Raw genomic sequence first — 16,264 nt, 5'->3', positions numbered from 1 at the left:
CATGGTGGTGCATCAGATGCTAAAATGACAGAAACTTTGACTCTGCCCACTGGATACCACAGTAGACAACACTCTAACTCTTGTTTTTTTCCACCAATGTTCTTGTCTAAATTGAGGAAATGGAAATAGTTATTTTATGACTACTCTATCATCTCTTTTACTGCGAATCAAAGTACTAGTTAGTATGATATATATTATAGGCGCGCTAGTGATGAAATGGTGTCTGTCAGTCATTCACATTGGGCACATGGGAGAAATTTGCCTTTAGGACTTTCTGCTTTATTCTAACACAAACCACAATCTTTAACCTAACTTAACCAAGTAGGTTTGTTGCCTCAAGATAAGGATAATTCTGTCAGAAAGCCCTGAAGGTAAACTTCTCCCATCAGCCCATTTTGGTCCAAACTGATACAATTGGATGGATTGCTATGACATTTGGTACATACATTTTGTCCCCTTCCAGATGAATCACTTTGAGGGTCCCTGACTGTTCACCACCGTCAAGTCAGAATTTCAATGTGTCCAATACTGTGGTTTATGATAAATAGCTGCCAAGCTAATGACATTCCCATGAGCCTCAGCTGTACTTTGTGTTGAATGCTAATTGCCTGCTAAAGGCCTAAACTAAGATGGTGAACTTGGTAAACATTATATCTATTAAACATCAGGGTGTTAGTATTGTCACTCAGACCATTCAGGATGTTTAAATGAACTATTAGTATGCCATTACCAGCAGACTGTTCATACTGAAGTGAACTCCAGAAATACTCACTTCGCTGCATCACATGATGTTACCATTCCGAGCTACCGTTGAATGAAAATTCAATATCACAAATTTTAAACAAAATTAAAATGATTAAATATGTTAGTGTTAAATATGTATTCTACAGGACATGATATATGTGATCTTAATTTTACCTTAACGCCACTCTATAGCTATAATCTATACGGCATTTCTGACTGTTTTTCTGACATTTTGCCCATCCCACATGTGATAGAAGATACCATTGTATATCAAACATAAAAAATTTAACAATATTTCTTTCAGTAACATACTGTGTATAACAAAACTAAATAAAAGCACCAACTATAACCTAAAATGTATCTTGAGCAAGAGCTTTTTCTCATCTCTCATGCATTCTCCAAGCATAATTTAAACGTTATGTACGTAAATATCCAGGTCAGTTTTTGTGCATCAACCTAAAAAAAAACATCTATCTCTGTTTTTATCTTACTACACAGAATATCATCCGGTTCCTGGAGAAAAGATGCTGACAAGTTTCACTGATAAGTAGAGTTGTTTCTAATAACCTTTGAACTCTCAACATACCTTAAACTATATCAACTATCTCAATTCTTGGAGAAGAATGTGTAGCAGACGAGGTTGGCTAATTAATTTCCTTGGTGTTAATAAAAGACAGCTTAGCCTGACTAAGAGGAACATAATTACAAAATTCCTTTAATTTACTTGATTGCCCCTTGGATGAACATGGGATTTCCTAATTAACCTGCTGCAGCCCACTTCCTTCAATACCAATAATGAGCAGACTAGTGAATCATCCTGACCCTATTATTATTTGTCATGAATAAATGTATGTGTCGCTATTATTATCAATTACATGTTCTGCAATTATGCATATCTATGCAGCTCCCCTGCTATTAGCTCTTTCCCGAATTGCTCTTTTAAAAACACAAGACAGCAGCTCGGCTAACAGGCAACGGTCTCCTTAACAACACATAACACATTCACAAACAAGCACACACACTTCCTACACAGAGTGGAGTTTCCCAGATTCTCCAAATGATGTCAGAACAAAACAACATCTCAACTGTGTAAACATTACAAATAATGTACGATCAGAGTAAAATATGTACAATACATTTATTCAATTCACCACAGTGGGACAGGCCCTCTTTAAAGAAAAGCTGGAACAGTTATGAGAGTCACTTCCTATTCTCATAACTTTGCATCGTGTGTCTAAAGGTCTCGGCTACTTCCTCTTTTGTTACGTATCAATACTGATGACACTATTTACTTTCCACCACATTCCACCAACGTTACCCCGTGTGTAGAGCAGCATTTTAATTTTCTTTTACACTTTATGAAGATTTGAACATTATAATGATCATGGATGGAGACGTGTTGTCTTTGTCGTCTTCCTCATCATTATCGTCATCAGGAGCTACAGGAACACAGAAAGAAACCTCACCAAAGAACGACAGCAGCCTCCCTCAGAGCCAACAGGATCACAAATCAACTGAAGAATTATGGTACGTATGTTTCACATTTCTACACTACGGGACAACACAAAAACAGGAACATAATATAGTTTAATCTATAACAATTTAATATAACGACTCCTCCAACTACAGCCATCAACACCTCTCTGACTGATGGTGAACAAATGTTAAACATTATACAGTAAAGGTAGTATTTATTGTAGGGATATTGTATTGTATTTTACAGGGATTCCTGCACTAATGAAACGTATGTGATCTGGCCATCATTTGTAATGTATTATATTCTAGAAACAGAAACCCATTATGGATGAATTATATTTCATAAGTTCAATGAGAGGAGGAATAAAGAGTGACTGCGGAGTTTCCCATGAGGTCATGAAGATGTAGCCTTCAGTTCAATATTTCACAACACTGATACTCGTCATGTTGTAAATAAATGCTATTATAATTGTATCGATTATATAATTTCAAGCCATCATCCTGAAGTTAGCTTTGTATATCATGGTCTCTTCTTTCATGGCTCTTAATGTGGGCACACTTGCTAAATGTCGTGACAACACTACCTACACAAATGATTAGTCTGCCTTAAAATAACCATGTTGAAATAGTGAAACTGCACACTTCTCTCCTCTGTAAGAGGATCCGACTGTGGCCATCGACCAGTAACACACACACAGGCGCATCTAGAGTGATATTTCTCAGGTTTGCCACCAGCAAGATAGAAAGATAATATCTCTCTCTTTATCATATGCCATGACAGTGAATTATCATATTGCTGCTGGAAGCAGTGGCATTTTGGTGTCCTTCCAAGGCGGCATACAATTGAAAACTTTGTGAAACTGGGTCAGACAGTGTGTATCGGCTGTCAGTGAAGCGGAAAGAGAAAAGGCTCTGGATCAGAGAGACATGGAGCATGGTGTGCTCCCACAAGGACGGCTGAATACACAGAGCTGACTTGCCAAGGCAGGGTATTGGGCATGGGTATGTTAGCATTTTGTGCTCATACTGGCCACTAACACATGGCTCCATTTCATGTGTTTCATTTCAGCTTCTGACTTGATCCTACACTTCCCAAACTGTAGAACTGTTTGTTCTGTGTGGCTAATTCTCTCTTTAGTGTCCATAAAGAGCCTTCACTAAAGATTGTTCCCGCCTTGTTGAACTTGATGACAGATGGTACAGAGTGCAGATTTGGACAAATGTTTTCACTCTGGGTTAACTTTTCTATTTTTTATGTAGGTTTCACACAAATAGCAATGTATTGTAAAATAGCACTTCATTTTATTGAGAACGTAACCTTGTTTTTGGATATTATCTTTTCAGGAAATAAGGAAAATCCCCTTGTTCTGAGCTTGATAACAACACATTTATAACGTTGTCCAGGGGCTAATTATACGGGGTCATCATTTTAAAGTTGCCAGGCAGTGAAAAACAACAACAAACCCCATCGTTTTTTGTCGTTGTTGTTGTTTGCTTGGAAAGAGCCAGTTCAGCTGTTTCCACCTGTTTCATGTCTTTATGCTAAACTGGTATCAATCTTCTCATTTAACTCTTCGCAAAACAAGTACGCTTATTCTTTTTTCACAATTTTGAATGACTGCTTCAAGCTTGAGAGGAAAAAGAATGTCTAATCTTTTATTTCAATCATCCCAGAGTAGAGCTCTGTGCGGGACTCCAGCCCGCTGGATTCCTGACCATTATCGCCGCTTCCTCAGTGTGTGTCTGCTCCGGCCTACACTTTTTCTAACATTCTGCCCATGCATACACGTTCACACAAAATATGGAATATTGACAAATGATTTTGTGTCTTCTCCCAGGGAAAACATGTTGTTTTACTGTGTGGTAATAAAGATGTAGTGGTTGGCTATTTAGTGGCTACATTAACAACGTGTTGAATTATGTCAACAAAGCCTTTCCCGTCTGCAAAGTTATGCAAGCGAATATCTCTACAGCTCTGCTTTTTTTTAAAGCAGAGCTTACTTTGACTGGGTAGCACGGAGCCACCAGGCCAATGTCGCCTCAACCCAGAGGTGCCATATTTGCGCCCATTGTAGATCCATATTTTTACACATTTGTTGCAACTAAGTCCAGTCCATTTCCATCTTTGTCAGTAACAACTGAAAAATGTCTCCAAATGTCAGACTTGCCTTGCTTTGCTTTTGAATTGTAATTACCTGCATTTTAACTTCATTTGTTGACTCCATTCTTCCGGTTAGCGCTAGCAAAATCCTAGGACCCGCAGTTAGTTTTTTGACCGCCCGCTCCCAACCACAGCAAAGTTTAAACTGCCCACTCTCTCGGGATTTGCGGGATCCCACGCCCAATGCAGTCCTCTATCCCTCAGTAGCTTATATGTATTGTAAACTGTTAAACACAACATTGTCATGAAACATCAGTATCTTTTCAGGAATATATTACTTGAAAAATACTATTTTTGGCATTAAATAGACCTGCATTTTCCCATTTGTACTGCCTTTAATGCAACTCTCTAAAATTGTGTAACACCGGTTTTCACATAGCAGGACATTGTGATTAAGTGGAGGAAAATGCGTGTTTGCGACACGAGTTTAACCTTAAGGGGGATGGGATGTGATCGCAGATTGTGATTCTGAGGTTACAGCAGTCCTACAGTATGCTTGTATGACGAAGCCCTGGGGGCTACATTCAGAGATGTGTGTTCTTCCATAGCAGGCAGAACCCCCCCGGGCTTAAGATCTCTCCTACATCTCTGTCAGCTTTGCCTGATAGACAAGACCTCACAGCAGGGCTGGTAGAAAGGACACTCATTTGAATATTAATCTTTGCAAATAGTTGTTCAATAGAATTCAACATTTTGCAGGTGTCATCACCCACATTGTTTCCAGGGGCTATCAATATGCAAAGACATCTAATAATAAACAGAGATTCTGATTGGCTGGGATGCAGAGAAATGCACCACCCTGTACGTGTGTGTCTGAGGTTTTTCAGTGCATAATGCGACTGCATGCATGTGTGTGCGTGGGTGTGCATAATAGCTCCGATTCAATTCTCTGTAAGTGCACTCTATGCGAGTGGGTGTTCAAAAGTACTCTGACGTTCTTTTGTGCGCACATGTGTTTGCTTATTAATGGAAATCCTTTCCTAATGTTCTTCATCATGACTTTATTTATGGAACATTTTCTCTGTATCTGTGTGTTGGTGTGTGATGCAGGACAGAGGATGTGGGTCCCGTGGGTGGCAGCAGGCTGCTGTCCACTGAGGAGCAGGTCACTCTGATCACTGAGAGTATGACTGTCACCTCCACTGACCAGGAGAAACTGCTGCTGCTCAACAAGAACACTGAGCTCCGCCGAGTCAACAAAGAGGTACAACATCACCTTAAACCGGTGCAGATTCTCTGCTGGACCACATTTGTATTGCTGATGCTGGCCATTACATTTGGTCTTCTCTGAAAAACCAGAGGAGGACTGTAGGCGTTTTGTGAAAACTGCTGCTAAGCTGTGAAGAATCATCATTAAATGTACGCAACCTTTGCTTCTTGATTTTAATTGGATGCTGCTTAATAAAAAGAGAAAGAAAGAAAGGAGAAATGATTCTCTCAACTGTTTTAAACTGTACGATTCTCTCAACTGTTTTAAACTGTGATGTATTTAGAGTGTGTTGTGTCTCACCTCACTGACCTCAATCAACTTCTCGATGCCCACGTTGCTTTCAGGACAGCCTGAGAATGACAACAGTAATGATAGAATGACTGCTGCTGTCGCTGGCTGCAGTGGAGGCCATGGCACTGATGATAATGTGATGATGATGGTGTGTTACAGCTGATGAAGCTGAATGGGGACTGGGACCAGGTGTACCGCAGCGCCACGCTGGGTCTCCAGCACAGACTGGAGGCGCTGGAGCTGGAGAACACTGCCGTCAAACAGCTCAACAGCAGACTGTTGCTCAAAGTCCAGCACCAGCAGGTAAACACACAACAGTACTTTAACTGTAGGTATGGAGGACAGGGGTGTAATACCTAAACGGTGAGTTATGGCTGAGGAGGTATTGATGGTGGAAGATAATAGATGTGGTTTATGTGTGAGGTTTTCTGCTGTGTTTGGGATTGCAGAGTGCAAAGGAGTACTATGAGCAGGCTTTGATGCAGGAGCTGAAGAAGAACCAGGAGCTGTATGAATACATCAGATTGGTGGAAAGCAGGATGCACCACCCAAACAGAGACTGCACACCTACCAAACAGGTATTATACCTGTCAGTGGAACATTCTCTCATGAGTTATGACTTGTATATTGTTAATCATTTTTTGTTATATCTTTACTATAGGACAGCTTCAGTGCTGTGATATGCGGCCCTGTGACTGGGCCCACCACCAGTCCTCCAGTAGGTCCCGACCTGTCACCCAGTCACATCTCTGGATACAACCCCTCATCCTCCCCTTTCACAGCTTCTTCCAGCCCAGAGGACGGGCGGCAGGGACAAAGCCAAAGTAGAAGTACCCCACTGGGAGCACTGGGAGACCCCCAGCGAGAAGTGCATGATCTAAAAGAGCAGCTTGAGGCACTGCAATGTCAGGTGGGGATGCTCTCGTCAAGCACAGCATCAAACGATGTTCCCATTTCTGATGTGATGAGAGCAAAACTGAAGTCAGCTCACTGTTGTCAGGGAAAGATTTGCTTAATGCTTAAACTTGAATTTGATGGTAAAGTGCACCACCAAGTGGTGCCTTGGTGCTGTTTTCTCACAGGAAAATAAGAAGTATCTGCAGATCACAAGATATGGCTTTGATATTGGCTCACTGCCATATTGATGACTTGTGTCAACAGACCCAGATATATGAAGCTGAATATCAGACAGAGCATAACGACCACAAACACACACTCCAGGAGAACCGGAGGCTGAGGAAGAAGAGGGAGGAGACTCGCCAACAGGTGGCACTACTGCAAGAGCAGGTAGTGTTTTACAGTACATATTCACACAGATGCACACTCTGCCAAAGGCACACGCTCACAAACATACACGCACGGACATACACATGCACATTCATACTTGATGATACATTTTTAAATGGAAATGTGCTGTGATAAAAAAAAAAGCAATAATTGCAGTGCTAGAATTATTTTGTTAATTCTAACAAATGTTGGTTTGGTTGAATGTGTAGAGGATAAGTGTCTGGCTAGTGCAATAGCAGTTTAAACATACTGCAGGTAACCATATGATCTAAAATAAAGTCTTATTTGAATTTTAAAAAACAACCTTTATTAGATATTTTCACGGCTCCACATCTCCTCCCAGGGTTTAAAATAACCTATTTTGACAATATATGGTGATGAACCAACTTATTGTTGATTCCTGAATTTCTTTAGGTGTGTTTTTCAATGGAATCTCGTGTTTTTTTTAATGATTATTTTACTATCTCTGGTTATGACATTGCTACAGATCAAGGTTTATGAGGATGACTTCCGCCGGGAGCGATCGGACAAACAGATGCTGCAGCGGCTGTTGATGAAGAAAACGCCTCCAAACAAGGAGCCTGTGCTTATCCACCGCTGCAATAATGAGCAGCAGCCGCCAGGAGGAGACAAGAGGACACAAAGTGGAGAGAAAAGAAAACAGCACCACCCACTCTGCCCCAAGCACCCAAACAGGGACAAAGACTCAGACTGAGGGCCGGAGATAGACTCAACCAGGTCAAATTTTAGCCCTCAATTTTTAGTTGTCCTTAATACTCACTGACAGTACTTTTATCTGATTACTAACAAATTCATGTTTATGTTTATGGAAATAGCCCAACGTCAGCAAATCTGAGGTCAAATGAATTGTTTGTTCTTTTAGGGTTCTGCTTTCTACCCTTCATAATAAATGCAGTGTTTTACTGTACAATCCTTAATACAAACAGTTGCCAAGTTTGGTACCTACAGTATATATCATTAATATATTTAATATGCGTTCTTTAATATACCTCTTTCCAATATACTGTATCTTATTCTTCATAGGTAATGTGTTTTGTTTTCTCTGACTTTGATTACTATCAAGACAAACAAAAAAAACTATAAATATATTCAAAATAATACAAAATATATGATGATAACCGATATAAGCTGGTGGTGTGTTACTGCTTCAACGTCTCTGCGTCAGAGGAGGTTATCCGACTTATTTCTAATAACAGTTTAATCGTATCTTCCTTATGTTGTACATTACTTTGAAGTCTGTAAAATAATTTATTCTCAAATGACTTGACTCAATAAAATCAACCACAATAAAAGTCAAAGACCTCAATCGGTTGGAGTGTCCTGCTGAGTTAATGTTTGCTCTTACACTGAAGGAAGCTGTACGGTTTACGGCTTCTGTTTCCTGTTTCCTGTTCACTGGTCCACATCTGAACTGACGCTAGTGACACATCATCACACATCAGAGATGGCCACCAGGACATCAGGGGTTTCCCCTCTGTAAATTAGTCTCTCAGCGTTCTCGGAAAGTTCCTTCAACAGACTGTTAAAGATTCCTTAACCTGCCTAGTACATTTTATGAAGCAGTCTATCACAAGTGATCTATTCATTTATTTGGATTTGTGTAAATGAAGTCATGAATGACATCATGCGTCAGACTAAATAAGTCCATGAGGAAACCAAGAGGTCGCATCACATGCTTCTAGTCACTATGACTGAAGTTATACTGTAATGTGGACGCTGATGTTTCTTGACCACACACAGACAACGATCTGCGTCCTCAAACATGGTTCTCACACAGTTTTCAGAAAAGAAAGTTGATAACTTGTTTGTACGTTGCTAAGTATCTTCCTCCTTCCCTATTTATAAATCCAAATGTAAGCGCCTAATAAATAAGTAAGGGACTATATAAAAAGTATTCTGCGGAGAAGGGGGTCAAAGAAGAGAATGTATTATTATGTTTTTCATGCTTTTTTTATTGAGTGAGTGAATACAATACAAATATTTCACCACGTTACATATTCATCCTTTCTTCAAGAGTTTAAAAAAAACACGCCCACCCCACTTTTTCTGTGAGCATCCATCCATCCATCCATTTTCCTCCGCTTATCCGGGGTCGGGTCACGGTGGCAGCAGGCCAAGCAGGCTGACCCAGACTTCCCTCTCACCGGCAACATGTTCCAGCTCATTCTGGGGGATCCCGAGGCGTTCCCAGGCCAGCTGGGAGATGTAATCCCTCCAGCGTGTCCTGGGTCTTCCCCGTGGTCTCTTCCCAGTTGGACGTGCCTGGAAAACCTCCAGTGGGAGGCGTCCAGGAGGCATCCTAATTAGATGCCCGAACCACCTCAGCTGACTCCTTTCGACGCGAAGGAGTAGCGGCTCGACTCCAAGCTCCCTCCTGATGACCGAGCTCCTTACCCTATCTCTAAGGCTGAGCCCGGCCACCCTACGGAGGAAGCTCATTTCGGCCGCTTGTAACCGCGACCTTGTCCTTTCGGTCACGACCCAGAATTCGTGACCATAGGTGAGGGTAGGAACGTAGACCGAGTGGTAAATTGAGAGCTTTGCCTTCCGGCTCAGCTCCCTCTTCACCAAGACGGTCCGGTGCAGCGCCTGCTTTACTGCTGCAGCCGCACCGATCCGTCTGTCGATCTCCCGCTCCATCTTACCCTCACTCGTGAACAAGACCCCAAGATAGTTGAACTCCTTCGCTTGAGGTAGGCACTTCGTCCCCACCTGGAGGGAGCAATCCACCGGTTTCCGGCAGAGCACCATGGCCTCAGATTTGGAGGTGCTAACTCTCATCCCCGCCGCTTCACACTCGGCTGCAAACCGCCCCAGTGAATGCTGGAGGTCACGATCCGAGGAGGCTAACAGGACCACATCATCTGCAAACAGCAGAGAGGCGATCCCAAGACCCCCGAACCTGACGTTCTCCACCCCCAGGCTGCGCCTAGATATCCTGTCAGGATCCTGTCAGCACCCCCCACAAGAACCCCCGAGGGACCCGGTCGAAAGCCTTCTCCAAGTCCACAAAGCACATGTAGACTGGTTGGGCAAACTCCCAGAACCCCTCCAGTAGTCTTGCGAGGGTAAAGAGCTGGTCTACTGTTCCACGGCCAGGACAGAATCCGCATTGCTCCTCTTGTATCTGAGGTTCGACAAGCGGTCGGAGCCTCCTTTCCAGCACCCTGGCATAAGCCTTCCCCGGGAGGCTGAGTAGTGTGATACCCCGGTAATTCGAGCACACTCTCCGGTCCCCCTTTTTGAAAATGGGAACCACCACCCCGGTCTGCCAGTCCATGGGCACTGATCCTGACCCCCATGCGACATTGAAGAGGCGTGTCAGCCAGGACAGCCCAACTATGTCCAGCGCTTTCAGCATCTCAGGGCGGATCTCATCCACCCCCGGCGCCTTGCCACCAAGGAGCTTTTTGACTACCTCAGCGGCCTCTGCCAGGGATATGGGTGAGCCTCCCCCTAGATCTTCAGGCGCTGCCTCCTCTGCAGAGGACATGTTGGTCGGGTTTAGGAGTTCCTCAAAGTGCTCTTTCCACCGCCCGACGATGTCCCCTGTCCGGGTCAGCAGTTCCCCCCCCCCCCTGCTGAGAACAGCCTGGGGTAAGCCCTGCTTTCCCTTCCTGAGCTGTCGGATGGTTTGCCAGAACCTCCTTGAGGCCAACCGAAAGTCCTTCTCCATGGCCTCCCCGAACTCCTCCCATGCCTGAGTTTTAGCATTCGCGACCACCGCAGCTGCAGCCCTTCTGGCCTGCCGGTACCTGTCAGCTGTTTCGAGAGACCTCTGGGCCAACCAGGCCTTGAAGGTCTCCTTCAGCTTGACGGCTTCCCTCACCTCCGGTGTCCACCACCGGGTTCTCGGGTTGCCGCCACGACAGGCACCGATGACCTTCCGGCCACAGCTCCTAGCGGCCGCGTCCACAATAGAGGCTTTGAACATGGTCCATTCGGATTCCATGTCCCCAACCTCCCTCGGGATGTGAGAGAAGTTCTTCCGTAGGTGGGAGTTAAAGACCTCCCGGACAGGGTCCTCTGCCAGACGTTCCCAGTTCACCCTCACTACACGTTTGGGCTTGCCGGGTCTTTCCAACCGGTTCCCCTGCCATCTGATCCAACTCACAATCAGGTTGTGATCAGTTGACAGCTCTGCTCCTCTCTTCACCCGAGTGTCCAAGACATATGGCTGCAAATCAAATGATACGATTACAAAGTCGATCATTGATCTCCGCCTAAGGTGTTCTGGTACCAGGTACACTTATGAGCCACCTTATGTTCGAACATGGTGTTCGTTATGGCCAAACCGTGGCAAGCACAGAAGTCCAATAACGAGACACCATTCGGGTTCAGATCGGGCAAGCCGTTCCTCCCAATCACCCCCCACCAGGTTTCTCCGTCATTGCCCACGTGAGCATTGAAGTCCCCCAGGAGAACTATGGAGTCGGTAGGTGGCGCCCTTTCCAGGACCCCTCCCACCGACTCCAAGAAGGCGGATACTCTGAACTGCTGTTTGGTGCGTAAGCACAAACCACAGTCAGAGCCTTGCTCCCCGCAACCCGTAGGCGCATGGAGGCGACCCTCTCGTTCTCCGGGGAGAACTCCAACACAGCGGCGCTCAGCCGGGGGCTCGTGAGTATCCCCACTCCCGCCCGGCACCTCTCACCCTGGGCAACTCCGGAAAAGGACAAAGTCCAACCTCTCTCCAGGAGCTTGGTTCCAGAGCCAGCGCTGTGTGTGGAGGTGAGTCCAACTATATCTAGCTGGTATCGCTCCACCTCCTGCACCAGCTCTGGCTCTTTCCCCGCTAGCGAGGTGACGTTCCACGTCCCTAGAGCTAGTCTATGCTGCCGGCGATCGGCTCGCCCAGGCCTCCCGCCTGACCCGCCGCCCGGTCTGCATTGCACCCGACCCCGATGCTTGTCCCTGCGGGTGGTGGGTCCACAGGGTGGCTGCTCCATGCTGTTTATTCGGGCTGTTTTTTCTGTGACCAACATTTTAATGTGAAAAGGAGCCCTGTTTTTCCCTTCTGACATTCATTGCCGCATTGTACACACTCTCCTGCAGAAACACACTGATCACACATATGAAATATCTCTTTGTATTGTGATCCATCATCATTCCTTCACTTCCTCACAAGGAAGAGAAAAGTTGAATATAAGGCGGTGATGACTGGGAAAGACTGTGTGATAGAGTAATTAGTAACTGTTAGCTAAAGTATGATTGATATCAGTCTGGACCATGTTAACGATAATAGAGAGCTCCAAAAATAGCCTTTATGCCTGTAAATCACTGAGTAACTGTTTCCTTGTGGTAAAACATGACGTCAGTCCAGATGGAGATAACACAAGACCGGCACGTAGCTCCCCCCAAAACAAAGGCTTCATGTCACTTTCGTCAAGGAATGTCTTTGAATGGCCCGATACACGTGGATTGCACAGTAATGTGAAGGCAGTGTGGGTCACAGAGTCATGGGTTTTTCCCTTCAGTTAAGTTTTGATAAGAATGTAAGACAACATGTAATATAATAAATCGTAAGATGCTGACAAAGAAGGAGTTTCCAGCAGGTGCTCTGTGCAGTATATAATTGTTGCCACAGAGGGGCTTGTCAGCATCCAGAGACTCACAGAGAGAGGAAGAGAAGACTGAACACCAGTAAGGTATGGAGACAATAAAAACTCACTGCAAAAGTTATAGTTAATACTGACAAGTGTAGTAACTTTGTGTGTGTGTGTATGTGGGCCCCCAAGGCATCAGCAGTGAAACTGTCTAAAAGAGATGACTGCATCCACAACTAAACTGCGGGAGATCTACAAGCAGCAAGGCTTCCTGTCCGTGCTGCCTGTGTTGAAGGAGACTGAGCTGATTGAAGCCAAGCATGCCTTTTCTGAGCTGGAGAAGGAATTGGGTAAGTACTGGAAGATGAAGGAGGGAACGGATGAAAAGGGACACGTTGGTTTGGTAATAGATAGAGCTGCACTGACACTGACACTGATATCACATATCGACGCCATACTGACTCAAATAGCTGGAACGGCTATCGGTGACAATAGGCTGATCTAGAATCAGATACCATCATTTACATTTATAACAATTCAGTGTCCCAGTGTCTTCCACACAGTGAAGCATACAGTTGATTAATAAAACACTGGTATTGGATCGTCACATCTTCCAATACCCAAAACCCTGGTATCGGGACTGAAAAGTCAATGCATTGCTTGTTAATGAGACGGGATGCAGAATTAAGTGAAATAAGATAGTGATAATTAGCACTATTAAGACCAAATTCGGATATGAGGAATGTGGTTTTGGTGTACAATATAGACTGTAAATCAAAATGTACGATTGCATGCTGTTTCCTGTTTAGAGTATGTCCATCTTTTTTTCGTTCCACATAAAACTAAATGAAATGGGGTAGTATATGCTGTTACCCTATTCGTCAGTGAACTGGTTTGTTCTGTATGTGTCCAGGAGAGGAGTATACCCAGTACAGCCTCCACAATGTTCACCTTCAGTATCCATGGGTGAGGGGCCTAACCAAACACCCTCAAATCATACAAGTGGTCAAAGCCATCCTGGGTCCTGACGTCATCCTGCTGGACTCCCGCTTCATCTGTAAATATCCAACACTCAAACCTGACATCCAGAAGACTGAAGAAGGGGAAATCAAACCTGGTATTCCATATGTGGCCTGGCACCAGGATATGAGGTAGATTCACATACTGAGAAAACACTGAGAGGTTTTGTTTTGCTTTGTTTTGTTTTCTCTAAGGGTAATTGTTTGGTTCACAGGTATTGGGGTATTGCTGGTGGTCCTGTTCTCTCTGTGTGGCTCGCTTTAGACGACTCGCTGCAAGAGAACGGCGCCCTTCAGGTCATCCCAGGTACGTCAGCTACTCATTTCTGCTCCTCATGCAAGTTTATGGCCTCTATGGCCATTGTCCTGGTTAAATCTTTTCATAATCCTGATTGCTGAAATTATTCAAAATGATTTAATAGTATAATAAAAGATGTGCATTTACTTCACACAATACATATAGCTGTGTCACCAAACAAATATAGTTCAAGAGCCTACCTGGGACAACGCATTACACAAATGAGTAGCTGGATGCTCCAGAATGTTCTCTAGTTAAATAAGGATAAAACTGAAGTCATTGTTTTTGGGGCCAATAAATAAAGATAGTTCTTACCTCAATAGTCTCAGCTTGAAGAGTAAAAATCAAGCTATAAACCCCATCGTTATTCTGGATTCAGACATACATTTCAGTAGAATAGCTAAGACATGACGTGACACTTACTGCTTTCTAATTGAAGCTGAAGACATACATATTTATTAGTGCTTTTAATGAGTTTGTTTTATTGTTTTTATTCTGTGTGCTTTTTTTATTGTTTGGTCTAAAATTGTTTTACTCTGTGGGCTTGTGTTTGCCATTTGTTTCTTGTGCTTTTACCTGTGTAATCTTTAATGTACTTGGGGTTGTCTTCAGCTATGAAATGGCGCTATATCAGGGGTGGGCAAACTTTTTGGCTCGGGGGGCCACATTGAGTTTTAAAATTCGACAGACGAGCCGGGCCAGTATCGGATGAATGGAGTGTTTGTGTGAACTAATATAAATTACAAGTAAAAGCCATGACCTAAAAAGTAACTTGCATTTAATTTCAGTGGGAACAGTGTTGTTGGTCATCCTTTTTAACCAGTGCGTCAACGTTTGGTGTCAGGTTGGTTGTGGCAATTCTCGAACAGATCTGAGGTGTTCATCAGTTAGCTGGGATCTTACACGGTATTTTTTTGATGAACAGCTGTTTGTGTGGAGTGTCTTCCGTCTCTTCCTGTTTCCTTCACTTACATTCCCCTGGGCCCTAAGCCCCTCCCTGTACAGCTTCTTATCACCTCTTTGCACCAATGTGTACAAAGGCAAGTGTTTATATAGCGGCTATATAAACACATTTGCCTTGCCTCTGTTGGACCTTAACTGATTACAACCAGCCTGAAAGCTTTTTTTGACTCCCACCAAAGATTATAAAAAAGGTCTTGGATTCACATCAGTGTCGAATAAAATAAACAACCTGCTTTATAGAGTGGAACTTTTTACATTGATGCCTTGTAGGTAGCCACTGTGCTGGCATGTTGCCCCATCGCCAAGCTACTCGCCCTGGAAACATGCTGTCAGTCAATCAGGAGATCCCAGAGCAGCTGGTGCAGGCTGATGAAGCTGTGTTTTGCCCTCTCCTAGCTGGGCAGATGTCGGTGAGTTTATTCCCTGTTTGTTAAAGATGACAGGTTTATGAATGGGTTTGAGTTAAAGAAAAGGTGGATTAACAGGGATTTGTTTTGATAGATTCATGATGGACTCCTTGTCCATGCCAGTGATGCCAACACTTCCCAGAGGAGGCGCTGTGGGTTTGTGATCCGTTATGTTTCTACCTGTGCATATCCCATTCAGGTGAGACAAAAATGAATATAGGTTTATTGCTATATTCCATGCAGATTATAATTTCACACACTCGCACTGTGTATTGATCCTGATTCTTTTTGTTGCCGGTAGGATCCTGATCGTCCCAGGAAATTTGCTGCAGCTGTGTTGGCCTGTGGAACGGATCTGTTCAATCATTTCTCCAACAAAACCACATGAATACGTCTTTGGTTCTTCCTATAAGAATAGATACTTGTACACATTACTGGAATATTTCATACTGAGACCAAATGTCTATTCTATGGTCTTTGTATAAATAATGTTGTTTATCGAAATGAATGGCAGATTTCTATAATAGTTTGTACTAAATTGTATAGTATTGAAATGTTGCAACTGTTAATGGATTAGCATTTAATCAAAAATTGTTCTAATGTTAAGAATATGTGGACATTACATTGTGCCATATTTACATTTAACTGGACTGTTTTAAACTGCTCATAAATATACCCAAATATTAATTGTATTTTCAAAATACAATGACACTGATCACTCAGTGAATCTCCATTCAACCCAGTCCTTTTAAATATAGAATATGGAGGACATCTTGACATTTTTACTGAAGGTAAATCGATTAAGTTATGAAATATGATCCAAAAGTGGAGGTATATTTTT

The 16,264-nt window shown here is 43.5% G+C and overlaps 2 protein-coding genes across 2 annotated transcripts; both read left to right on the top strand.

The window, feature by feature from the left end:
- Positions 1–2,029: 2,029 nt before the first annotated feature.
- LOC116389343 (uncharacterized) lies at positions 2,030–9,162 on the top strand. Its single transcript, XM_031857972.1, has 7 exons — positions 2,030–2,271; positions 5,432–5,585; positions 6,042–6,185; positions 6,332–6,460; positions 6,544–6,792; positions 7,044–7,169; positions 7,657–9,162. Exons 1-7 carry the CDS (start codon positions 2,123–2,125, stop codon positions 7,882–7,884), a joined length of 1,179 nt encoding a protein of 392 aa, XP_031713832.1. The 5' UTR covers positions 2,030–2,122; the 3' UTR covers positions 7,885–9,162.
- A 3,794-nt stretch (positions 9,163–12,956) lies between these two features.
- Positions 12,957–15,811, top strand: LOC116389176 (probable alpha-ketoglutarate-dependent hypophosphite dioxygenase). The gene is made up of 6 exons (XM_031857647.1): positions 12,957–13,086; positions 13,650–13,887; positions 13,971–14,062; positions 15,287–15,426; positions 15,518–15,622; positions 15,725–15,811. The coding sequence occupies exons 1-6, from the start codon at positions 12,957–12,959 to the stop codon at positions 15,809–15,811; spliced, it is 792 nt and encodes a 263-aa protein (XP_031713507.1).
- Positions 15,812–16,264: the final 453 nt, after the last annotated feature.

This window comes from Anarrhichthys ocellatus, unplaced genomic scaffold (genome assembly GCF_004355925.1).
Source record: "Anarrhichthys ocellatus isolate YVR2014 unplaced genomic scaffold, GSC_Weel_1.0 scaffold19, whole genome shotgun sequence".
NCBI lineage: Eukaryota > Metazoa > Chordata > Actinopteri > Perciformes > Anarhichadidae > Anarrhichthys > Anarrhichthys ocellatus.
Note: the sequence above shows the minus strand (reverse complement) of the source record. Positions and strands in the feature narration are given on the sequence as shown.